General features: G+C 37.1%; 4 protein-coding genes across 5 annotated transcripts; 1 reads left to right on the top strand and 3 right to left on the bottom strand.

Annotated features, from left to right (window-relative positions):
* LOC18770778 (uridine nucleosidase 1) lies at positions 1,666-5,362 on the bottom strand. The gene is made up of 9 exons (XM_007204635.2): positions 4,906-5,362; positions 3,811-3,926; positions 3,599-3,658; positions 3,292-3,474; positions 3,093-3,197; positions 2,673-2,769; positions 2,487-2,594; positions 2,240-2,375; positions 1,666-2,158 (listed from the first exon to the last, which is right to left on the bottom strand). Exons 1-9 carry the CDS (start codon positions 5,006-5,008, stop codon positions 2,050-2,052), a joined length of 1,017 nt encoding a protein of 338 aa, XP_007204697.1. The 5' UTR covers positions 5,009-5,362; the 3' UTR covers positions 1,666-2,049.
* Positions 6,982-12,217, bottom strand: LOC18770014 (transcription initiation factor TFIID subunit 12). The gene is made up of 10 exons (XM_020568034.1): positions 11,387-12,217; positions 11,002-11,166; positions 10,096-10,398; positions 9,689-10,027; positions 9,215-9,289; positions 8,551-8,629; positions 8,394-8,458; positions 8,222-8,257; positions 7,813-7,993; positions 6,982-7,526 (listed from the first exon to the last, which is right to left on the bottom strand). The coding sequence occupies exons 1-9, from the start codon at positions 11,921-11,923 to the stop codon at positions 7,850-7,852; spliced, it is 1,743 nt and encodes a 580-aa protein (XP_020423623.1). The 5' UTR covers positions 11,924-12,217; the 3' UTR covers positions 6,982-7,526; positions 7,813-7,849.
* On the bottom strand, positions 12,254-16,761 carry LOC18769686 (solute carrier family 35 member F1). Its single transcript, XM_007202919.2, has 11 exons — positions 16,534-16,761; positions 16,290-16,384; positions 16,081-16,138; positions 15,065-15,256; positions 14,681-14,757; positions 14,275-14,357; positions 14,116-14,167; positions 13,359-13,427; positions 13,132-13,218; positions 12,918-12,982; positions 12,254-12,818 (listed from the first exon to the last, which is right to left on the bottom strand). The coding sequence occupies exons 1-11, from the start codon at positions 16,670-16,672 to the stop codon at positions 12,704-12,706; spliced, it is 1,032 nt and encodes a 343-aa protein (XP_007202981.2). The 5' UTR covers positions 16,673-16,761; the 3' UTR covers positions 12,254-12,703.
* On the top strand, positions 21,051-22,696 carry LOC18769136 (zinc finger A20 and AN1 domain-containing stress-associated protein 6). Of its 2 annotated transcripts, none has more exons than XM_007202577.2 (2): positions 21,051-21,278; positions 21,694-22,696. In XM_007202577.2, the coding sequence occupies exon 2, from the start codon at positions 21,824-21,826 to the stop codon at positions 22,373-22,375; it is 552 nt and encodes a 183-aa protein (XP_007202639.1). In that variant the 5' UTR covers positions 21,051-21,278; positions 21,694-21,823; the 3' UTR covers positions 22,376-22,696. The 2 variants fall into 2 exon arrangements, with proteins under 2 accessions (XP_007202639.1, XP_007202640.1); XM_007202578.2 differs by having other exon boundaries at positions 21,678-22,696.

Here is a 27,126-nt window from a genome sequence, read left to right as displayed (position 1 = left end):
CAAAAGTCCCCAATGGATTATCGACTCGGGTGCTACGAATCACATGACTTTTGATCGTAGCCAACCTATTAGTCGCAAATCATCCACTCTGTCGGCAGTGTCTAATGCTTATGGTACCCCCTCCCATGTGGTTGGGGAGGGTTCTCTATATCTCTCTACTTCCCTACATCTGGATTCTGTATTACTTGTTCCATCTTTAGACCATAACTTGTTATCTGTTGCACAACTTACTACTACTTTGGGATGTACCGTAACATTTTGGCCGAATTATTGTGTTTTTCAGGACATCCTCACAGGAAAGACGATTGGTTGTGGTACTCGACGGGGCAAACTCTACTACTTGGACTGGGTACCGGATAATGAGGTCAAGGTTGGTCAAGCTTTCAGAACTAGTGGAACTCGTTCTGAGGGGGAGAGAGACAAAATTTGGTTATGGCATAAACGTCTTGGCATGCCTCGTTCGGTTATCTTAAGAAGTTGTTTCCATCATTATTTTCCAATTTTGATGTTTCTAGCTTCTAGTGTGATACGTGTGAATTGGCTAAATTGGCTAAGAGTCATTGTGCCCCGTTCCCATTAAGTTCAAAATAAGAGTTTGGTTCCGTTTTTCCTTGTTCATTATGATGTTTGGGAACCCGCTAAAATTGCCACTTCGGCAAGGGCGCGATGGTTTGTCACTTTTCTAGATGATTGCATACGCATGACTTGGGTTTCCCTAATCAAAACTAAAGGAAAAGTCAGTTCCAGGTTTCAACAGTTTTATCAAATGATGAAGACTTAGTTTCATGCAAGAATTCAGGTTCTTCGTTCTGACAATGGCGGAGAATTTCTCAACCAAGATCTTAACGAGTTCTTACAAGATCATAACATCATACATCAACGCTTATGCCCTTACACTCCCCAACAGAATGGGGTGGCTAAAAAAAAGAACAGACACTTATTGGAAGTCGTTCGTGCTTTCTCTTTGGTGCCAATATGCCACGATTCTTTTAGGGTGAAGCAGTCGTCTCTGCAGCATACCTTATCAATCAGATTCCCTCTAGTATCCTAAATTTTCAAACACCACTTCAAACACTTCACCACCATATCCAAACACCTCTCACCTCAAACCTGGAACCCCGAATTTTTGGTTGTGTTGTATTTTTTCACTTACATGATCACCAACGAAGTAAATTGGATCCCCGAGCCGAAAAATGTGTTTTCATTGGCTATGCACCCCATCAAAAAGGATACCGATGTTATCATCCTCCTAGTCAGAAGGTCTTCACCTCTATAAATGTTGTGTTTCGAGAACATGACTTATATTTTTCAACAGCCATGAGGAGAATTGAGAATCCACCACTGCTCCAATTCTTATATAAGTGATAAATCATTGTACAATTAGGAGATACTTTCCTAATTCTTTACTGTGTCTAATTCCTTATAAAACTCTCATGCAAACTCCTATATATCTCCTTATGAAGAAGAATAAAATCAACCCAAAATATTCAAACCATATTTATATTTTAGCAGTTGGGCAGTCACATAGACAGGAATGGACTGGCGTTAGATTTCTTAAGGTTCAAAGTATCGAAGAAAAAAGCTTTGGAAAGTTTGCTTGAGAAGAAACAGAGTAATTGTACGTCAGCCAAGTGGTTGAGTAAAATATATATATTCAACCGATGGGGAAACCAAATTGTTCAAGGAACCATATTTTCTAATCGATTGATATGTGTTTATCATATCGATCATTATGACCAACTCTTAATTTACACGTCAACCATCACATCATGTGCGGAAAACCAAATGGCTCAAGAATCTGATTGCACAAAAGTTCCAACATGTTGACAACTTTCATTAACAGCTAATTGGACAATATTTTGCAAATGTTTTACAAGTTCTGGATATTGAAGGGGAAGGTTGCACAGGCGAGCTCGCTCTTTACTACCTCTAAGAAGGAAAGAAAATCCATGAAGCGATTTTCGTCGGTAACAAGAAGCAACCCAACTTTCATTTTACAATTTGTCTTTTTATTGACATTTGGATTGCAGTTACATAATCCCACAGCTTTCATGATTTTATCAATCGACTTCTTATATAATCGAGGACTTCATCCACTTTCACTGTCCAAGCAACTTCAACAGGGGAATAGCCTGTCCATGGATTGCTTGAATTCCAACTGTAATAGAGCAAACACAATTATCAAAATGGCATCTAACAGAAATAGGATTTTCACAAGAGTATAATAATCGGCTCATACTTTTTAAGTCCTTGATCCATCAGTGTGTGCCCAACACAGATGCCCTGAGTTTCAACCCTCACAACCCCCTTCTTGTATGTAAAGAGATCAGGACGGACTAGTGCTACAAAACTGACCGGGTCATGAAGGAAAATCCCTGAAACAATGTCAGAGAGCCATTGAGATGTATTGTATTGTATCAGACACGAAATGAAAGAAAATAAAAACTATTGAACTAAGTGTTGGGGTTATTGCATAAATAAGTTACCATGAACACCATCAGATTTAACATGCCAATCTCTGTAGAATTTGCACGTGTCGCTTATCAGCTGAGCATGCTTTCCTTTAGATTGACGCAGTTGAAGGAGGTCATCATCTGAAACCGAAATACTTCCCTTAAAACAGTACAAGATGATGGTTGAAAAGTTAAACAAACTATAAACTGGTATTCCACCTGTAAATTGAACTTGGGTTGTAATATTTATTCCAACAACAGTAATGTTTGCCCCAGATGTAAACACAACATCTGCTGCTTCCGGGTCTCCATAAATCTGCAAGTCAGAGACTGGTGTCATCATGTACAATTCGTTGAGATGATGGAACATTTTAATATTATACTCGCTACTTTTAGTGCAATAACATTCTTTCCCTTCAGAAAAGGGAAATGAGAGAACAGTGTTAGCAACAACTAACTGCAGTTATACAAGTACAAGAGCTGAAAGTAGGCCACAGGGATGGAAACAAATCCCAAGAAAATTTTCAAGAAAATGTTTTCGTCGCGATAAAACATAATATAATATGGCGATCCGTTATCTAAGTTTTGTGACTACTGCCTATAATTAGGATCATTGTGGCAGAAAGAGGTGGCCCTTACATTTGCTTCCGCAGCAGGATTTACATTTCCCAGTGCAAAGAAAGCACCACCAAGTACGACCACCCTCTTGACCTTTTTCGCAAAGGAAGAATCTCTTTTGATTGCCTAAGCAAGGAACGATGCACATATTAGGGAAGGCTAATAAGAATTCAGAAGCTCAAGGCAAACACAAAAACGGAAAAATGATACTTCAACTTACCAGTGCTAAGTTTGTCAAGGGACCAAGGGCAAGTATAGATACTTCTCCAGGATATTCGGAGACCATATCAACTAAAAATTCAGAAGCACTCTTTTCAATTTGCTTTCTTTCTGGAGGAGGTAGAAATATGTTCCCCAATCCATCAGAACCATGTATAAAGTCAGCAACACGTGGCCTTCCACCCTTTTTTCAAGAATGAAACATAGTTACGATAAACTAAATAAAGTAAGTTCGATTAGGAAACTAACGGAGGCATTGGGAGGAGGTGAAGGGTACTTAAATGATGAAATGTATATCAAAATATTACCTTCAAAGGCTCAGGGCTTCCCTCCGCCACAGGCAAACTTGGATGCCCTGCGATCTCACACTATCCTTTTGCACATTCAAAATACTAATTGATCATGAACACACTAAAAAAATGAAGGGAAAAAAAGGATAGACACTAGACAAGACAGGCCCAAAGACATTAAAAAGGCTCAGTCTACAAGAAGACGGAAATCAACTGATACAAGTACATACCAGAAGCAAGGCATTGCGAGTGGCATCTTCTGTGGTAACATTACCAAATATTGTTGTCAACCCCAAGACTTCCAACTCTGGAGTTTGAAATGCCATTAAGATAGCTATGGTATCATCTGTTTATTACCAATAGAAACATCACACATGGAACATGTCGAGAACAGAACAGAGAAAAATAAGTCATTACAAGCTGTTCATAAACCAGTATCTATATATCCATAACCCGAAGGTTTTCCAATATCATTTTATCCAACTTCAGAAATGTTATTTGGATCCAATTTTATGCAGGAATTACAAAATTTTCTGCAACCTCACTGATTCATTAGAGTGCATAGTAATACATTGAGAATAACAGCAAATAAACTTCTCAACACTGCCGCCAACACCTCCCCCCTTCCCTTTCTCTCTAAGTTTTTCTTGCCTTTTCAAATGTTATAGCAGATGCTCTCGAAACACTTTTGCAGGAACTAGACATACTTTAATATTTAAAAAGAAAAAGAAAAAGAAAGATTCAAAACTCATCATTAGAAGCGCAGAAAGCAAATTGTTTAACCAAATAGCACTGTAAAATTTATCAGCTATTCCGATTAAAACATAATTGACACCCAAAAACAATATTTCATCCCCTTTCTTTTTCAAACTTCACTCATTAATAAAGCATGCGAATAAGAGAAGAAGAAAAAAACAACCATCCTTTCCTTTGCTTCTAATCAATTTCCAGTTCCCAGCCAGGTGAAATAGTTGAAAACACCAACAAATAATTCCACAATGCAATTACTTTATTTGCTAAAGATTCCCACAACGTCAATATCACTGTTTCACATACAAACAATTAAACATTCGATAAAGAAACACATCAAAAATGGAAAACTCCTTTTGTCTGCTGCAAATGTAGCAAAAGTGCCTAACCGTTCTTAGCTGAGGCAAGTTGCTCACTTTCCACGACTCATAACATTAAACACATAAAAATCAAAATTTTCAATCACATCCTCTTTCCTTTTTCCCACACTTTCTCAGCAACCAAACAGAGGATAGAAGCAGGAATAGGAACACAAAAAACAGCAAAGACGAGCGAAATGAAACGGAAAAACTCACCAATTCCAGGGTCAGTATCAATAATGAGCTTCTCACGCTTCAGCTGGCAGTCCAAAACGCCGTCTCTTTCGCCATCGAGCACCACACCGTGTGTATTCGTCATCGTGCTCCCCAAAAACGCCTCCGATCTCAGAAAGATTAGGTCGCAGAAGGTAGAGAGAGAAGAATCAGAGGACAGAGTATTTATATAATGTGTATGTATATGCGCGTGTATATTATATATTATACATCAACATATACATACACACATAGCATGAAATATTATAATCGAAATTGGGGTTTCGTCCGATCCGAAGGGACGAAGAAAGCGATGCGAAGATCAGCTACCGCGAGGCCTCTCGGCGAGTAATATATATTTGTTGCTTTTGTTAGGTGCCCGAAGATGAAGAAGTGGGACTTGTTGAGTCCGGACCAATTAGAAACCGAAACGTGGGGGGGTATTCCAAATGGATCTGAATCTTGTCCCGTCTCTTTGCTTTTTTCAATTAACTAATTTATTTTATTTTCTGTTTTCATTGTAAATTGCAATGGTGAACATCCCCAGCTCAACAGAATATTCTTCCTGGGGGGCGAAAATTGAAAGGATATAATTAGGCTTCTGACTTGGGTAAGGCTTATCCAATACAAGAAACAAATGAAAATTACAAAAACTTAGGCTTACTACTTGGATTGGTTGAGTTTATTCTAATGGTGGTTATAATCACACTACGTTGTTAAATGCAACACACTCGGATAGTCGGATAAGATAATAATATACAAACTTTTACTATTTGGTTTGGTCTATTTTGTTGACTTTTGTAAGACAGATTTATGAATGATGATTCTAAATAATGAATCGTTTGAATGCTTTTTAAATGATACAGTTATGTGGATTAAAAATGAGTGGTTAGCATCATATTAACTTATTAACCGATTCTCGCTTGAGCACTCTTGTTTTTAGAGTATGTTATTCATTGCTTATGATATTCATCAATAGATAAATGCTCAAGTTGTCTTAAGCAAGTTTAGTGTTGTCAACCGTAACTAAAAATAGTAATTGTAAATGCATGAAAAGTTAATATTACCTACTCCTACCCTTTTTGGGATTAGTCATTATAATATATATATATATATATATATATATTTTACATCTTAACCTAACATTCGATCCTGCTTAATTTCTAAAGCCAAGTACCAATTGAAAGGGATTGTGGTTAGTTGTCTGATTTTGACATGCATTATTTATGATTCCACGCAACCACGTGAATTGGATTGGTTATTTTATTATGAAAATATAATTATTCTTATCCTCCTTGATTATTAATTATTTCTAATAAGAACTGTGATCAGAAAATTAATTAATATTAGTTAGTAATAAACCATTTTTTAAAGAACTTTATAAAGTCAAATTTGGATTACACATCAGAATGCAATCCTGATTTAAAATGATAGAGAATTAATTTGGGAAAGGTTAACATTTTACAGCCTTTAATTATATGTGTAGATCGACTCTTGGTCCATATTATAATTAGAATTTATTCGTTGGACAAAATCAAAAGTATATTTTATCCCAACCAGCATAAAAAAAATGAATTGAACAATCTGATGACACCAGTTTTACAATTGAGCAGAGCATTAGGTGACGACCTCACCATTCACCATGACAAAATTATGAGATGAGAACCACTTTTCTTTAATACTCTAACTCAACCTTAAATTATGGAACGCATGAGAAATTATTGTTTTCCACTAGTTTACAAACACCACACCAACATGATGGTGACGTAAATTAAGTTAAGTCAATTGATTTTGCACTCAAGTTCGAATCTCAAATTCACGTTCAAAACACGGCAATAGACATGTGGGCAGGAATTGCACGTCTGAGTGACATCCCACACAATCAGCAGAGGTTCACAATATTTAATTGTTTTATGTTAAGACAAAAGCATGTGGTCACACATGTTATATTATGGTAAAGCTACTTTTCTTCCCTCATGAGCATACATAATTTGATCGTACACCAACTGAGTGAGAATAATTCATGTAAAACAAAGACCAAAACCAAAATCAAATCTTGAATCAACAGAAAGTGGCCACTTTGGACACATCACCAACCACAACATGTGGTGGGTTTGCTTAAAGCTTATCTTATTATCCTGCTGGTTGCATGCCCTCGAATATTAAGAGCAAATTTACCATAAAAACACCAAAAGGGTTTTTGGAATTTGATAGTTTCTAATCGCTTCAGATTTCGGTGTATGATGCATGGTAATATTGGTAAAGATGGATAAATAAATAGATACAAAACTCTGATTTGCCCATTTACAGCCAAAGCAAAACACAAACAACATTGCTATGTATGGCCCCATTTACAGACGTGTTTAAAATTTTTGCCATACAACTGGTCGACGGAGCTATACAATTTGGTGAGCCAAAAGGGTCAGGATTAATCCATTTGTTTTGGTGGAACTTATACTTTCAACTTCACTGATGTAACCCGAAGGAAGACTTCTAGCTCCTTAAACCCCCGGGGAAAACTTTGGCCCACTAGGATTACTCCGATTCAACTGTAAGACTTTCTACTGCAAAATTTGGCCACATGCACCAGACGAAAGAACTCCGCGATGCCAGTGACCTACCAACTGTTGGACAGGAGAAAAAAAAAAATGAGTGCAGGCACACAAACATAAAAGAAATAACTAATCTTTTGGCTAACCAACCACCAAGGTTAATTGAGACTCGGACTATAATCCAATATCCACAGTTCCACAAACATCACAAGCTATGCATCATAACCTCAAAAATAAGAGCAACATTTACTCTAGGAAATTCTGAACTATCAACATGCAGACTTGCAGTATGCTTAACACAAATATCAGCAGCAATTAGCATATGTGACCACAAATACAAGCATCATATTTGACATACCTTTTTAGTATAAATCTGCTCACAACAGTTAAGGTCATTAAGTAACTTCACGCATTTTGGTGTTTTGGGAGCTTATGACGTTGGCAGGTGCTTTAACAAGACTACCCTTTGCATTTCCAGTGGCTTGTCCAGTTGAACTCCTAGCATTTGCTGTCTCAGTTGCTACTATGGACTTCTTTATCTGTCAAATAAGGGAGAGAAAAAATAAAACAGGAGAAATATAACGAGCGAGTATTACACATTTCTGTTGATATCATGCATTAATCTAAACACCCAAGTTCCACTCAAAGTTTAGCAAAGAAAACATGCATGAGCCAATTCCCAACCCAAACTTCACACACACACACACACAATGTGTAGAGGTGTACGAATGTCCATAGAGAAGGGAAAATACACAGGCCAGACTTACAACAGAAAGACGCTCTTTGTGAATATCGTTTGTGAGCTGCAAAGTCATCACACAAAACAAATTCATCAATTAATTAATCATTAAAAAAATACTGTTTTTTTGTATAACCATAAGCATGGGTTCTTAAGTTTTACGATCTAAACAGAACAGTAACCAGTCAATCAATGCTTACTGGTTTCCTGAAGCCCTTAATCTCATCACCACCAAACCCAGGAAGAGTTATATTCCAATTTTTTTCTGTATGAAACAAAATAAGATATAGATGATGAAGCACTAGATGTACATAATGTGAACAGAAAATCATCAAGGGCTTCTCTCACATAACTAACCAATATGTAGAAGTATGTCTTTTGCTTCTAACGTAGTTGATTTTCGATGCTTGGCTAGTGAGCAACTAAATGTTGTAATCTACGCACCGAAAAAAGCATACCGTCAACAAAGGAATTATGACAAAAATATATTATAAGTATCTAGAAAACAAGAATAGAGTGGATAAGGCACAATCATTATAGAGTATATTGAAAGAGATCAAGCAAATACCAAACAAGACAATTGAGCAAAATAAAGCTTTATCATAAGGATACCCACGAGTTTAACCAAAAAGGAAAAGATAGTCAATACTTAAAAATTAAGAGAATGTGAACATTGGGAATTTCAAAAAATTCAGAACAAATTCCTTCTTGAACTGGCACCAACGGAACACTCAATGAAATAAAAATAACAACATCCTTTTAAACAGATAATTTCTTAGAGAAAATCAGAAAAAATCTCACAACACGTAAATATGACTGCTTAATGTTCTTTTGATTCTTTTGGGAAAACATCTGTGAGAACAAACTAAAAAGTTACCATGGTTAGCAACATACAAAAAGGTCTAGTTTCATGAAATAAATTGCCAAAATTTGTTTAGGCATATATGCTGAATAATAATCAGGGATATCCTTTAAGTGCAAGAAGAAAAAAAAAAGACAAAATATTAGCTCAATTACTCACAGACTCAACAAATTCATCTGCAATATCCATGAGAATGTCTTCAACTTCTGGATCTAACTTCTCAGATGGATCAATCTGTCCAAAAGAAGAAAACTTAGTAACATAAGAGAAAAACAAAAGAAATTGAATTTCACATGTATTCTGAATGAAAAGAAAAAATATATTATAGTCAAGCGGTTGGGAAGGCAGTTCCCTCTTATATAATGTGGAATATATGGCGAAAAAATAATACAATATTTTGGAGATATTGGAGCTGCCAATTCACATGCTAGAGGCAATTTTCTGACCCAAATTTAAATGGACGAAACTATTTCCTTTAAGAACCATTAACAAAATGTGACATATGCATCCACTCTAACATGAAATGAATGTCTTTTAAAATTAGTTTTAACAGTGACTACTGATGAAACTTCAGGACTAATGCTAGCATGTACAAATATAAAAATATGATGAAAGAAGGCCAACATGACTTACCTGGTTAACTAACTCATGGATGCTTCTTTTGCTAAGAATTCTATTACAAGATTCATCCGTTTCTGCACTAGCACTTTTATTTTGGGGCCCTGATTGGACTGTGTTAGGCTGTACTGATGCAGGAGAGGAAGACTTCTGGTTTGCCAGGTTCTGGACCCTTGTAATTTGACGGGGGGTTGTTTGTGGGATCCTTGATGGTTGAACGTGTTGCCCAAAATGCTCGGGTCCCTGATGCGACGAAGAAGGTTGTTGCTGCTGCGCCGGTGATGTATGCTGTTGCTGTGAAGCTGAAGGCAGAGGATGGTGCTGTTGCTGTGAAGCTGAAGGCACGGGATGGTGCTGTTGCTGTGACGCTGAAGGCAGGGGATGGTGCTGTTGCGGTGAAGCTGAAGGCAGGGGGATGGTGCTGTTTGCTGTGAAGCTGAAGGCAGGGGATGGTGCTGTTGCTGTGGAGCTGTAGGAAGGGGATGGTGCTGTTGCTGTGAAGCAGTAGGAAGGGGATGGTGCTGTTGCTGCTGAACATGTGATCTTTGCTGCATGGATGGTGAGCTCATATGCTGCCTATATGAAGGGGACGGTATAGGAGGCTTCCCTTGTGACCCAGATGACAACCATGGCTGAGTATGAGGCTGCAAACCTTGAGATGTATTTGGTGATGTACTAGGAGTTCCTACTGAAGAAACTCGTAAAAGGCTGTGTCCTTGGAAATTCTGCATAAAGGAAATGGAATCAGCAAGCATACTTATAAGCTCGGAAAAAATAAGAAAAAAAAAACTTGAACACCAGAAGTCTTTAAGAAGAAGGCAAACCAACAACAACGAGCAGTAAGGAGCAGATGCAGCAATCAATATAAAGGTCTAAAGTAAATGAATGCATGATCCAACTGAACCCCAAAATAGAAAACAGGACACAGAAATGGAACCCCCAAGCATATCCGTTTTATACAATAAGGAAGGCTAAAATACTCCAGGTTTCTCATATTCTTGGAAACAAAATTCAAACAATACTCTGATATTTTGTTAGTTTCATGATCAAAACCTTTGATCAACAATGAACTTAACAATGCAAGTCCAATCGTTTCTTCATAAGACCCAAATTGAAAAATGGAGAGCATGCGAACACTAACGGTATGTTGAAGTTAGAAAGAAATAATTCCTCTAAAAAGGCAATCAGAAAAACCTTGGCAGACAACACAACTTCATCTTGTGAGTTATGACAGAGTACTATTACATTACATATCTAAACTCACATGCCTATGAACTCCAAATTGAACATTGAAATCAAAATAGTAAATGTTACAACGAGATACTAACTTGGGAAGACGGGGACTGACTACTTGCGGTAGATGGTGGTCTAAAAGAGGATTGGACAGGTCTCTGTGGATGTTGTGCACTAACCCCAGCTGGCCGCATTTGAGAACTTGAACCGAGTGAACCCATCATCGCCATTCCTTGCATTCCTTGCACAGACGGTCTCACCTATATGAGAAAAACATACAAATTCAATACATCTAGTATTCCAAATGAGAAAACCAACCCTCTATATAGTCACAACAGCAACAGAACAAAACCACAAATTTCAGTTCTTTTTTTGTCACCCAACATGTCAAATACTCACTATAATTACCACACACTCATTTGTATTTCATTTTTTCTGCAAATAACAGTAATGTAGTTGTTGATAGAAGTAAAATGTCACCTGGGAAGCACTGGAATTGGATACGGGTTCAGGCACAGCGGCACCGCCCCGGCCCAGGCCACCAAAATGCTGGCCATAAGAGGACGAGAAGGGAGCGGGTTGAGGAGGAGAAGGGCTAGGGTGGTGCGCAGGAACACCAATGGCAATGCTGCCCCTCGGCGGGGGAGGCGCGGAGGACGAGGGCGGAGGGGGAGGCCCAGACGAAGCCGAAGAAGAAGGCGATGGGAAGTGGGCGAAGTGGGACTGCGGCCAGGGGCGAGCCAATGTGGAGGGAGGCCTAGACTGGGGTTGGGGTTGGGGTTGTTGGGGTTGTGGGGTTACTGGGGTTGAGGGTTTAGGGTTAGGGTTAGGGTTTGGGGACGGAGGGATTGGGGTTGGGGTTGAAGAAGCTGTTGAGGAAGGTGGGGGAAGCTGAGATTGAGGTGGAGGTTGAGGTTGGGATTGGGTTGGTGGTTCAGAGGGTGGTTGTTGAGAGGTGGAGGGAGTTGGAGTTGGAGTTGGGGTTGTGGAGGAGCTGGTGGAGTTTTGTTGGTCCATGTCAGTTTGTGGGGAATTGAAAGGAGGGAAATTTGGGTGTTTCTTTAGATTTTGGATTATGGTTTTGGGGTTTTTATAGGGGACCTGAATTTGGCACAATTTTATGGAGCTTTATCGCTTTCTTTGTGTCAGATTTTTTTACTCTTTTTTTTTTTCTTGAAAAAAAAATAGATTTTTGGTTTTTAAGCCCATGACTAGTGGGCTGTTGCTTGGGCCATTACATAAAATATTTTTAAATTCTGTCTCTCTTTTTGCTTCCTTTCCTTGGAGGGAGAAAGTTTTGGTGTGTCTGTGACATTCATGTCTGTATTTTTTGTATGAAAAGAAAAAGAAAAAAATCCCAACTGTTGGACTGCAGGAATGCTGTATTGAAATTCTAACATATCCATACTGATACATCTGGGACATTAATACAAATTGGCTATACTGAGAAGCTGTTTCAATTCCAAAATGAATAATATTGTTTTGGATAACTAGCAAGACTGCAAAGAGTGTTCTTCTCAATACCCAACAGTTCAGACAAAAGCAAAACAAAAAAGCATTTCCCAACAACAGTTACTGCACTAGCTATAATTGGCATCCTCTTTCCAAAATGTGGAGGTTGTCATTGCTGTTGGTAGATATATTAGCATTGAAGTTAGAATGCATGCCTTCCCACTTATGTCTGCTGGTACAGTTGAGCCAATCCCTGCTTAAGATGAGATCGATACCAGGTTTCCGGAATACTTGTCAGCGGATTTCGATGTTTAAGTCGGCTCGAGACCAGTGCTTCTATCCCCTTCATGAAGTCAAAGCTTGATTTCTTGGTGTAGTAGCACTTTCATCTTCAAGAACTTGGTATTCCAAGCTGGGGTTTCCATTTTCAAGTGCTGGTACAGGAACCGGATCTTTTTCCCTATAACAGCAAACAATCAAGTGTTCTTCTAACGATTAATTCCAATGACGCATTTTGAGTATTTAATAACGTATGTTCAATACAAGGTCAGAAACGTACGTTAATGAATAAATGATGAGTCCGATAACTACAACTGCAAACGCTAGATAGTATAACCAGTCTACCTGCAATTCGAGTCAGGTTTACTATCAGTGTCAGCAACTTATAAGGATATGGAAGGTATGAGCATATAATAATTGCAAAAATCTATATAGTGTCAGGCTCATAACAATTGAATTATTTCCAAAATGTAGGGGTCCATCGTTTAAGGTACCTGCTGGCGATAGAAAAAGATGCGAAAGACAACTGCCCACATATCAGATGTGAGAATAGAGAGATTCAACAATGTCGCTCCGCTCAACTGTATGGGAAAAAAGCAATTATTTTAGATGTTAATAGTGAGTAATTCTTAGAATTGCTTCACTCCATGGGAGGCAATGTAACAAATTGCTTTTTGCATTTGAAGTAAGTGTGTTAACAGTTGAGGAGAAGAAAATCGACCTTGAGAACAAATGGAGCAAGTGTGTAGAACAATAAGCCTGATACACCATAACCAGCAAAGGCTAATATCTGGGAAGAAAGAAAACAGAGCACTCAACTTAAGAAGAAGAGAACACAATCAAGGAAAAACAGATATCTTAGTCTTTTATATCATGTAATGCAGTATCTAAAGTTTCTAAAGATTCCTCTTTTCTTTCATCTAGGATTTCAGTACATGAATTCAAGCATTTATATAAGCGGCAGTAAATGATCTCTTTGTCTATATTCCACAAGTTCATCATTAACTGTAATTCTTGAAGGCTCTAATCCTTTAAAAGAATAAGAACATAAATAAAAATTATGAACCTTACATCATCCAACGATACAATTATGATCAACACCTAGTTGAACTTGTTCATGTTACCGCATGATCCTAGCAGGATCTCACATGTCAAGGATGTCAATCCAGCTTGTAAAGCAGGGTAAACAATGGCCACATGAAATGTAATTATGAATTGTTCTTCAAGCTCCTAAACCCCAAGCTATGCAACTACCTTGATATTTTGATTCATGTCCTAATTCAGGTGGAAGAACTGCCCGGAATGAGACAGGAAATCCACAACAGGATTACATACTTTGAGCAACCTTTTCACAATTTAAGGTCTGTATATTTTCAGAGTTACAAAGACAGCCCCAGAAAAAAACAGAAAGTACTAGAAATCTTGCTTATTTATTTGTCAAATTTATTCACATATTATACAAAGCTAAGATCACTTACAATATCTGTAGACCACTCAACTGACTCCAGAGTCTTTAATTCCAGGATAGACCTACAAGAGGGTTAAGGAGTCCAAGAGATATTGTTCTCCAATACAGAATCATGGTACAAATTATATGAAGCCACTTTCTTGTATGCACTTTGTGATGAAAAGGATACATCTGACATGCACTCACTAGAAATCCATAAACACCGATCATGCAAATTACTTCAACACGGTCTTTTTTCTTAACGCAAAACTCCTGCATTTTAGGAAGGACTAAGATGAGAAACAACTCAAGAGAGGCAACTATTTGGGGTAAAAATAATTATATTTAAAGTCAACCAAAAATTGTGTCTCTGTGAGTGTGAGAGAGAAAAAACGAAACATGGGTTCAGTGATCTTGGATGTTCCATTGATATTACCACTTCTGCAGCTAAAAATGGGATAGGAAAAGTATGTAAGTTTCAGGTGAAGGGTTTTTTACTGTAAAAGTCTCTCCTGTAATAGCTTCTTTTTGTGCCATTGATGCCTTTTTACAAGGATAAAGTGACAGAAAATACGAGTTCGAAAGGATTCACCAACCTCACCAACATTGCTCATGGCAAAGAAAATGGTTCCTGCGATGACAAGTATGTCCCCTAGAAGAGGTTTTGAGCCACCTGAAGGATGAATGAAAATTATGAAAAGATGCTACATAACTGGGTATGATTCTAGTGATAGATATAGGACTATTTAATGATTGTCTTCTTCATTCTTTTTTACTTTACTAAAAAGAAAATTGTCCCCATATCAACTGGGAAAACTTCACCAATAACAGACCACTCAAAACACAATCATTAACTTATAAGTGAAAACATTTCTTCCTTTTTTTTGAGAAAAAGAAAAAGGCAAATGTTTGAAAAGTATTCGTAACAATTATTTACCCAAATGGAAAATTTTAGTCGAAAAGGCGTAAGAGAAAGTCACCTCCACCACCCACCCCGGCATCAGAAAGAAGCACTAAACCAAGGCCCACCACACAGGTGGCTGCTCCAAACAATTGCCATAGGGAATATCGAGTGCGTAGGAAGATCCACGTCAAAATTATGACCCAAGCTATTGTGAAACAGTCCAATAGTGTCACACTTGTAATTGATGAGAACTGGTATGCTTCGTTCACTGCATCAAAACAACATAAAGTTAATTTTGCCCTGCATCATTTGCGTTTCAAGTACCTATATGCAATAAAATCCCTAAACTCCTCCACAAGTTAACATTAGTTTAGATGTTCAATTTACAAATTTATGTCCTGTAAAGGCAAAGATTTCCATATTTCATACTGCAGACTTGTACACCAGGGAGCCTGAATATCCGAGCACCCTTCGGCCAATGAAAATAATCATCATGATGAGGCAAGACATTCTGCTCAGAATGGATGTCTGCCAAAACACATCATGTTCTCTCCATGCGTCATGCGTGCAAACTATAAGCCTAATAGCCATAGTTACTTTGCTGGCTTGAAGCTGCTTACTGACTTAACCCGTCAAAATATCTTTGAAAAACATCCTACCAGTGTCCCCTAAACTTCACATTGTCTATTCTTTATTGTCAAAAATTGATATGCATTGTGATTTCTTTCATTAATGCCATACAAATGTTATTCACAGTTTTAATTCCTTTTGTTTTTTATTAATTCCTATTGATGAATTTCTACAATGTCTACCAAATCATTTAATATGTAAAGATATAGGCTCTCCTTTGCACCTGAAACAGTCTGGCAAAATCCGAGCCCTTAATGTACAATCATCCCAACCAAAAACAATGCACAACCCAATGCCATAACGAAGACACAGAATCATTCGATCCCAACCACTAGCAAATCGATGTCGAATGGATATACGATCTATACCAACAAACTTAACAAGCAGCACAATCGACTAATAAATTGCATATCCAGGACTGAAACTGACCATGTGAAAGAAAGCTCAACCATTAGCACTCACCAAGATAGTTCCCCTGAACATCAACAAACCCCAAGAGTAGATACCAATACCAAGAAACCTGCAAATCCCAAGTTTTCAACTTTTTCATTGCTCATTTCACCAAATGGAACACTAATGGCAAATCAAAGTAACTTAAGCTACAAAACTCTGATTAATTTCTTGAAACTGGTTCATAATATAGGATTTAATGCTTGAAAAGTGAGACATACCCGTAGCTTCTCACGCCTATACACCAAGATGCTCCCATAAATCAAAGCCAAACCGAAGTAAGTAGACATAGTCTGTGTAATAGGCGCATCCACACCTGAACAAACCCACCAACCATGAAACCATTTTCTATCAAAAGATTCGAAAACCCAACAAAGAAAAACAATGAATGAAGTAAATAAGAAATTAATAAGAGAAAAAAAAAACCAAGAAATTTGAAATGGGTTGGTGGGTTTTTGAAGTTACCGAGAGTGGCTATAAGAGAGGAAGTGACGCTCATGAGTGCGAGAACAAAGGAGACGACCTGACCCAAAAACAGGAGGTACAGAGTTCGCAAAGTTCCATGGATTCTCCACCAGTTGGTGGTTGCTTGCCACAAGTTCATAACTGAGCTGAGAACTATCTTTAAATTATTTGCGTACGTAAGAATTTGGATCCATTGTCTTTAATCTTTATAGTGAAGAAGACAGAGAGGTCGTTTTTGAGACTGAGAGGTCGTTTTTGGAGATTTCAGGTATCTGCTGATGCTACAGTTTGGTGTCAGCGCTCTAGCTACCATTCTTGGAATTCCAAATGGCGGGGAAGTATACTTTTTCTTGGCAAGTAGGGCCTATATCACGTGACTTTTTTCCAACAAATCTACCTTCTTCCTTTTTTGGAACAAAAAATAAAAAGAAACTAATCTAACATTTCCTTTTTGTAATAACAGAAACTCTATCATTCCCAAATTATTCCTACCAATCTTTGCGAGTTTGATTTATTTCTTCCATACAATATGTATGTTTTTAGAAACAAGTAACCCTTAGCAATTTATTCATATTATAACAAATATATATTAATATTAAGTGTGATATAAATTCGTCTCATTCATATTGTAACTTGCAAACAAAATTTTATAATTAATTATGAAAGAAATGTTTGAAATTTTTTTTTTATAGTCGTAGTAATTGCCCAAAAAGGGTGCTTATGCCAAGATACAAAACAACATAACACAATCATTACAAATTAGCGAGCAAAATCAATTTTACATTCTGAAAACTCGCTAGGAAACCATATGATATGTGAAAATTCTCTACTAGTTTGATTGACATAGTATAATATCAACCATTAAACATATTTAAAAAATAATATTTTATGTATATAAAAAAAAGCAGTTTTATTCGGTCTTTCTTACTTAAATCGTCTTCTCAATGTTTGAAAAGATTTAAAGTTTGAACCTCTCATTGCGTGTTAATACAAAAATAAAATAAAATTAGTCTTCTTTAATCAGGTCAGTATGCTTGTGCCTTCAAAATGAATATTGAATACCCTCATCACTTGACATTAATTAGCAAGTCAACTACCTTTCTTTTGTAGCAAGTCCTACCTAAATCGATTAATTAGTGGGTCTTCTTTTGCAACTAGGTGCCCGTTTGGCATTGTTTATTTGGGGTGATAAGTGATTTTTTTAAAATTTTGGAAGCTCGACCCATTTGGTAAACTATGAGAAAATTACTTATTGTTAAAAATTGTTGCGAGAGAAAGCTATAAGGGAAAGCAACTAATGAGATGCTTTCATTTTCTGATTATGTGGGAATCAATTTCGAAGAGGTGTTAGGTTTAATGATTATGCAGGAATTAGTACCAACAACATTTTTAACAAAAAGTTTACTAGATGCCAAATTGCTTTCTCCCACAGCTGATTTCTCTCACAGCAAATCTGACAGCGATTATTTTCACAACATAGCAATGCCAAACTAGCCCTAAATCGATTAAAACTGTCTTAACTATCCACCTCAGGTGGATCAATTATTGGCTCTTCAATCGATAAGTTCCAAATCAACACAAAATTGGACAATTAAGAAAAATTATTTATAAAGAGTGCTACTATTTCCACATTCCTGACATATTTTCTTACCTACCTTATCTTCCCACTAGGCTTGTAAAATGAGTCGGGCCAAGCCAACCACATTCCTGACATATATGTATAACAAGTACACATATGCTCTTGTACATTACTCCATGTGTTTGTAATATATACTACTCTTGTACATATGCACATATATGTATATATAATAAACCTTTAGTATATGTGCATATTTCTTATGCATACGTGTATGTGTATTATATATATACACATACATTATAACCAAAAATGGAGAGACACATATATAGAATACATAAGTGTACATGCATTTTTGTTATATAGTATGGTTGAATATAATAATCACACAAGCATTTTTGTTATATTCAAACAAGCATATTAGCAAAAAAATCAGGTTGGGTTTTGGGTTGGATTCGCGCTTTTGGAGGGCTTAAAAACATCGCCCAAGTCTTACCCATTAGACCTCGAGCCAGGCTAAGCCCATCCATTGCTTTGGGCTAGGTAAGCCCATAATTTAAAAAATCGGGTTGGGTTCATGCTAGCCCATCGAGCCTGGGCTTCATTTATAGGCCTACTTCCCATCTACCATATAAATTTGAAAAAACACGATCCTATCTTTCCATCTATCATTATTTTTAAAATACCCATACCCACCAAATAAATAATAATATATTGTTAATTAATTAATTAATTAACAATATAAAATACTCAAAAAACAAAAGACTCTTTCTCTCTCTTTTACCCGATCTCACCTCCAACCATGCTCCCTATTCAACTCTTAAAATAGGGAGACTTCTAAGAGCTCTTAAATCTCATAAGAGAGAAAGGATTCCTAGTGGCTCCCTATAATTAAATGTTGTTTTACTTTAATGCTATTTTAAGTATTTATTTAATGCTAACTATTTATTATTATTATTTTATAGGAAGAAGGAGCATTTATGCAAAACTAAAAAAAATTAATAATAATCATTTATGATTCCCTAAACTAAAGAATGGTTGGAGTTGAAATTTTATAAGGAGCTCCTATAATAGCTTTCTAGTGTTTTTAGCTAAATTTTAACTAAAAAATAAGACCCTTTGGCACCAAATTTTCATCAATTTTATTCGCAACAAAAATAAAAATGTGTTGAATATTTGATCTAATTATCCCATGTTTTAGACTTTATATGGGTAATGATCACTATCACGAACGATACCATTAGTGATCAAAGTGGACAAAGTCATTGCATCCTTAAACGCGGTTTTGCTTAAGAATGCAACCAAATTCTATAATTGTTAAAGTTCCATCTCGAAATTTATATATATTTTAAATAAAAAAAACTGAAAAAGAAGAAGAAAAAGTAATAGACGAAAGGAGAGTTTGACGGATGGTGTAGGTTTGATTGCTATGTTTGCACGCCATGTTAACATCATATCATGTGAATGTGAGTGAGGCAGAGTTCAACCCTCTCGACATTTTCTTCCCAATTTTCACAGCCATTTTAGTCCTCTCAGTTATGATCCATTTGATAATGGCCAAGGCATTGGGCCAGCAGCAGCCATTAAATTCATATTCATGAAGTGATGCCGAGAGGCATTACATGTATGGTGCTCTAAGGAAATCAATTGTTCTCATAACCACTTTTTCCCTTCTTTCTGGCCTCTTTCATCATGTTCTCATCTTCTAATGTGATTTGATGTTCGAACATCTATTTTTTTTCTTTCTTTTTACAAGTGATATTGACGGAGGAGGAATAGAATTTAGAATCTCAAGAATGTGGATAAATATTTTTAACCACTTGAACTATAAACCCCTTACAAATAGCTAATTTTTTTGAATACCTTTTGATGATCATCTTTGTAAAAACAATCAATTTAAATCGAAAATGTCTTAACTTTTATGATTATCTTTGCTTGTTAATTGATGATGAATTTTAATTAAAAAATTGTCTTATGCCATTCATTCATTGAGCAGCAACATATTCTATCATATAAAATACAAAATTCTCTATGTTATCTTCAAACCGTTACATTATATAGCAATCAAAGTCAACATCTCAGAAATCACACATCAATCTAATTTCCTTTACATAAATTATATCAAATTGTGTAAATTTGTAAGAGTTGTGTTTCGAATTGTAAGACCCGAATCCATATGAATTTACAAGTAGAGAACACATAAAATATATAGAACTCAACCTCTTTCTTAATACTATTTCCAATTCTTTAATGCAGTTGCACGTCTTTATAATATCATAAACCTCACATCATGTGAAAAAGCTTGAAAAAAAATCAAAAATTTCTTGATTCAAGCATCAAATCGATAATTTTTCATATAATCAAAAAGAGATTTTAGTGGTGAAATCGAGACTCTTGACTCATGTAAAAGAGATTCGAAAGGATTTCAGCTTTGACATCATTCACTAGATTTGAAACTTACTTCGAACCCACTGAATAACCTTATCTCAAAACTGAAACCCTAGTGCTCACAACAATCTGGGACAGACGCAGACAATATTTCGTTTTCCTTATGCCATAAGAAAGGTATATAAGCCGAATTCAATGTATTTTCCCTTTCAGCTTTTAGGCCAAAAAAATCAGCTGCGCCAGCTAGGGAAGAAGTATCAAAGCAAAACCCTCCAACCCAACAATTATTGTGACCTTTAAATATCGACCCAACCGAACCACCAATCCCTCCAATCCAACACAACACCAACAGGACCACCTCAGAATTGCCACCATAAAATAAATAAATAAAAAATAAAAAGCGAAAGGCCACGCGCTATCAATAACGGTGCCAAATGCATGATTTTCCGCAACCTTTTTTTACCACTCACAATCATTTCCCCCCTTTTTTTTTTTTAACAAAAAGAGATTTTCCAGGCTGTCTCTCGGATAATTCCAATTTTCATAAACTAATTTTAATTTCCCAATCATATAATATTCAATGGTGGATTATTCTAAATTTGTCCCTTTTCGCCGTTCCTTCCCACTTTAATTTTTTTTTAAAAATTATTCCTATGACCTTCTCGATAATTCTTCGGCCTTAAGATTCTCGCTTCCCCTCTCTCTCTCTTCTTCATATTCTTATCCCCGTTCTCCTCTTCGCGTTCGCTTCACAAATCTCTCAAACCCCTTCGCAAAACAGGTACATAAATCTCTCTCTCCCTTTTTTTCGTTTTTCTTTTTTTCTTTTTCATTTTTTCTTTATTTATTTATTTTTAGTTTCCGTTTGGTCGCTGAGAAAATTAAGGACAAAAGAAAAACAGATGAGAGAATCCAGAATCCGTAACTTTCGGTTCCTTTTGTTCCGAGAAATTAGTTTCCAAATACGCGGATCTTCTGGACGGTGATGGTTATTATTATTAGCCACACGACTATCTGTTTCTCTGAGTTTCGAAACCGGAATTTGGATTTTTTTTTCTTTTCTGTTTCCTTCCTTTTGTTTCTCGGCAACCAAACAGCGAGCTGAGGGCTTTTTTTAAAAAGGAAAATAGTTTGAGATTTTGTAAATTTTGTTATAATTATTCTGCCTTCTCGATCTCAGATCATTTTCTTCGTAGATCGATCTCTCTCGGAGAAGCAGAGGACGATCCAATCTGATCGAATCCGATCGGCGAAATCGAAAAGCGAAATTCAATTTCCGATTACGAGATCTCGAACCGGAGGTTAAATCAGATCAATCCTTTAGCCATGGCAGAAGAGCACCGATGCCAAGCGCCCGAAGGCCTCCGTCTCTGCGCGAACAACTGCGGCTTCTTCGGCAGCCCGGCCACAATGAACCTCTGCTCTAAATGCTACCGGGACTTTTGCCTCAAAGAGCAACAAGAGGCTTCGATCAAATCCACAGTCGAAGCTTCTCTCTCCGCCTCTTCTTCCTCCTCTGTCTCTGCTCCTTCTTCTTCATCGACTTCCTCTTCCTTTTCTCCGGTGATCGAGACCCTCTGTCAGCCTCCTCCTCCGGCGTTGACCTTGCCGGAGGTGGCCGGAGACGTAGTCGGACACAGCGCCGGAGATGTCCGGCCTCCTGAGGCGGTTGCGGTGGTCTCGCAGCCGAACCGGTGCACCGTGTGCAGGAAACGTGTCGGGCTGACCGGGTTCAAGTGCAGGTGCGGGACCACATTCTGTGGGGTCCACAGGTACCCGGAGAAGCACGCGTGTTCGTTTGATTTCAAGACGCTTGGGAGAGAGGAGATCGCCAGAAGCAACCCCTTGGTCATAGCCGAGAAGCTCGAGAAGATATGATAAGGACCGTCGGATCCGATTACTCGGACAAATTCAAATCAAAGATGAACGGATGGATTTAATTTAAATCAGTCGAGGACCCATTGATCTGATCGCGGCCGTTCATCACGCACGTGTGGGAAATTAAGTTGATATAAATATTTCTCTCTTCACTGGCTTTTAATTTGATATTTAGTTTCTGGGAAATAAGTTATTGTGGGCTTTGCTTTGTAATAGTTCCAAAAAACGAAAAAATTTCTAGTTTGGGAGTGAAATTTCGGGTCCAATTCCTTTGTAGATTCGTCTCTCTTTTATCTCCGTATCTTTATGTTGCATCTCTCTCTCTCTGCTTTTGAGTTTCTTTTCTTTGGATGTTTTTTTGTGTTGCGTTTGTGTGTGTAAAAGTGATACAAGTTGCGACAAACCAAGCCTGTCACTCACAACGACAAATGACGTCGTATTGTTTGGTTTTGTTACCACAAGCTGTCCCCTGTGCAACTCGCTTTGTTTTGATGTCGGCCTTAGTTCAAAATGAAAGCTTTATGTGCGGTGGTTTAGCACAAAATGTAAGGCCGCCCTTCTCATGTTTAAGTTTCATGGTGTGTGATTTCAGAAATCTTTAGCCAATTTAAATTTGATATTTGAAAATGGGCAATTCACACTACGGTTTGGACGACATTGTTTGGCTCCTTACATGTTAGAGCAAGTGCAGCGCTAGGTACTTGCCCTGGCAAGAAGCCCCTCCAGGCCCGAGTTCCACCTCCAGTGCGCCAAACCCAGTCTGGGCAAGGCATGGGACCCACCAGCCTGGGCAAGCTCACATGCAAAAATGGGCTGGGCTGTTGCTTTAAGGCTACTTTTCTCAATTTTTTTTTTTGCTGTTGGTGCATGGAATACACGCGTCAACAATAAAAAAATTTGAAAATCAGCCGTTGACGCTGACGTCAGTGCTGACCACCAGCCCACATAGCCCAACGACTACAAGTCACGTGGCTTCTCTTGGAGCCTCCGATCAAAAAAATCTTGCCTAATCCAACGGCTGTCCAATTTTTGGCCAAAAAAAATTTCAATTTTTTTTAGATTATCCATTTTTTGGCTAAAAAACAAATTCTTGAAATTTTTTCTATAAATACCTACAAATATTATTCACTTTCCACACCAAATCTTCATACAAATTTATCTCCTTCCAAGATTTTTCACTTTCCACACCAAATTTTCTACTAAAAAATTTCATTTGTGCAAAAATACAAATGGCCTCTTCCATCGAAGCCAGAGGGTCGTGGACAAACGTTCGAAGAGGTCAAAATCTTGGCACTATTACGTCATCCGAAGGAAAATACTCCCCCACGTCGTGATCTGGTAAAACCACCTCCGTCAATGATTGAGTTGCCCTTGTACTCGATTGTGTCGGACTATGAAGACCGGGAGTATTTCAATTGTATAATGAGTGAGTAGGTATTTCAATTGTATGATGAGTGAGATGTGAATTTTATAATAAATACGGACACGTGGCAACAGAAAATCTTATCCGAAAATGTTATCTGAATTTTTAGGTGAGAATTTTATAATAAATATTGACACGTGGCAACCGAAAATTTTATCCAAAAAATTATCAAAATTAATGGTTTAAGTATAAAAATAGAAAATAAATTAAAGTGAATAGTAATTGCTCTTGCCCTTGCCTTTTGGGTGGAACCAAAAAAGGTAAGGCTGCCACTATTCACCTGAATAGCGACAAACCTTGCTTTGCCCTTGCCCTTGTCCTTTGGGTAGAGGTGCTCTTAAAAAATAGAGAATCGTACATTTTTACATATGATTAAAATGCAATTTTCGGCAAAGAGCAACGAGTTCTTATATTATGTAAGTAGCCAAATATTTTTCGTTTTGAAAAATCGGGTCTACCTTAGGAATTGCAAAGAATATATTTGTTATTGTGTCAATCAAGAGATGAGGTATTGTGGGTTTTGGTTGGGAGATGTCAAATCCATATCTTAGACTTTATTTTGCAAAAAACAACTACAGTTAAATTAAGCCAACCACTCAACCCAACTAGCCTGCTTTCGTTGAATTGCAATAAGAATCTTACACATTTTGTCCTTTGAAGCCTACAATAATACCAGTCCATTTTATTGAAAAAAAGAAGGCATCTTTCACTAGCCAAAACGAAAAACACGAACATGATGTGTTTGCATTAATTTGTTTTATACAAGAATCACAATCCAAGACAAACATGCTAATCTCCTCCACACCTCCCACTTACAAAAGGAACTTTCTCTTATTGTGCTCCCAAACCTCCTAATCTTTTAATCTTTGCTAGACAGGGGCGGACGCACTAAGGGACAAAAAGGGTTCCTAGATGGAAAATGGTTGTGCATCTCAAAGTGTGCACAGAACCTACTCGACAAAAGTTCCCAAAGGCCAAAGCCTTGCGCAGCACCTAGCTGCTGTGTGCGCAAGGTTCTAATTTTTTTTAAATGCCTGGGCAAAACAACGTTGTTTTTGTCCATGCGCATTCAATTTTTTTTCAATGACCTGGCCTAAAAACTACGTCGTTTTGAGCCAGGCTTTAGAAAAAATAAAAAAAGGAACAACACAACAGTATCTCCTCTCTTTACCCAACTATGAATCCACCCAAACCCTTACCCTCAACTTTTGCCGCCCCCCCCCCCCCAAACAAAAAAAACAAAAACAAAAAAACCCTCCAATTCCTCGCTTTATTTGCCTCCTCTTTTAATTCCTGGGAAGGAACTTGCTAACTCCTTGCAAGACCAAGTCCTTTTCTAACCCTTTTACTTTTCGAGTTTTTTTTCTTTCAGTTTATTGCTTTGCTTTCTCTTTTCTAATCATTCTTTTTCATGTAGACCGAAAAATAATCTTTCTGTTATAAAGTAAGAAGTGAAATCCACATAAATAAAGTAAGGGGGTATTAGTCAAAAGATGAAATTATGATGTTGGGATGAATGATGATGTTGGGAGAAAATGTTGAAGATGCATCCACGGGAGGCCATTCTAATTGCCTATAAATAGGCTTCCTCTTAAGTTGTAAAATACACAACCAATTAGAAGAGAAGAGAGTCAGAGTCAGAGAAGAAAAGAGAGAGTGAGTTCTATTTGAGAAGAAATTCTGTCAGTGTAAACATCACAAAGAGCAAATATAATTTCACTCCCAATATACTCCCAATATTTAGTGGTACTTCTCATACTCTCTGATTATTCTAGTTTTATAGCACGTTATCAGCACAATAGCCTCTCATTTTTATTTCTGAATTTTTCCCAGCTCAACACTATGTGGTTATTTCTTTGTTTGGCTAACCAGAATACTAATACTTTCTACTGCTCGACTCCTGTCAGGGAGCCTCACTCTGAAGCGAGTCGGTATCAGCCTAGAGAAAATAGGTATGGTAACTACAACTTCCTAATATGAAGAGTAAACGGAATGGTAGTGAGGTTCCCCTACAGGAGCCGAACGGTACTTCAAAAGAAGGAAAGAAATCTCCAATTTGCATCTCTGCGGCAATGAATAATAGAGTTCGATTTTCCCCTCACCCATATTAGGATTGACCTGGCGGAGAAAGAGTCCCTCCTCTCTGTCATATGTCTACTCTCACTTTACTATTACAACGACATGCAAACTTTCTTTTTTGTGTTCTCACAATTTTTATGTTGTTTCATCCATGCTTGTTTAATTTACTTCTTTGTAACGTAATTTGCATAGTGCGGTTTTATACACCATCCTATTATTTTATGGTTGTGTAATTCTTATTATCCATCACGTTGTAACATCAATTATCGTAATAAAATGATGGTGTGATCTTAAAACCCATCTCTTATATCTTGAATGATGGCGCAGTTATATTGCCCACAATATATAATATGTTATATACTTTATATATTTTAGGTGGTGGTTTTTATCCCCACATTTATTTTATTTATGGTATAGAGTAAGTTTATTACTCATGCGGCAGTATTTATTTAAAAGTGTGGCGCGGGTTTATCATCCACACAACTGCCTTTACTTTTATTTAAAAGTATGAAGCAGAATTAGTGCCCATACCATCACGTTTACTTTATCGCACATTTACTTTTATTTAAAGTATGATGTGAAATTAACCCTCATACTTTATGAATTTACTATACCACACATTTACTTTTATTTAAAGTATGGTGTGGAATTAACGTTCATATATCAAACAATTTACTTTATGAATTTACTTTACCACACATTTAATTTTATTTAAGATATGGTACGGGATTAATGTCATACAGTAAGCAATTTACTTTACCGCACATTTAATTTTATTTAAGGTATAGTGTATGATTAACGTCTATACAACAAGCAATTTACTTTATGAATTTACTTTACCACACATTTACTTTCATTTAAAGAATGGTGAAGGTTTATCGTCTATACCAGCAAATTCATAGCACTTTATTTTTATCATCAATTAATATACCTGAATAATGAGGGCCTGAAATTCCTATTAATAAGTGGCTTAATGTCCCAGATCCCGAGCCTAAAGTTTCGGATGGAAAATTTGACAAAACTGGAGTTTGCTGCCTTGGACATTTCTGGGGACAACTATTTATCATGGGTCCTGGATGCCAAAATCCATCTACGTGCCAATGACCTCGGACAAACAATTGTAGATGAGAATGATGCTTCGCCTGAAGAAAATGCAAAGGCCATGATCTTTCTTCGCCGCCATATCCATGAAGCGCTGAAGAGCGAATATGTGGTGGTTGATGAACCGTTGGTTCTATGAAAAGCTCTA

This window comes from Prunus persica, chromosome G7 (genome assembly GCF_000346465.2).
Source record: "Prunus persica cultivar Lovell chromosome G7, Prunus_persica_NCBIv2, whole genome shotgun sequence".
In the NCBI taxonomy this organism is placed as follows: Eukaryota; Viridiplantae; Streptophyta; class Magnoliopsida; order Rosales; family Rosaceae; genus Prunus; species Prunus persica.
The sequence above is the reverse complement of the archived record's forward strand: the minus strand, read 5'-3'. Positions and strand labels throughout refer to the sequence as shown.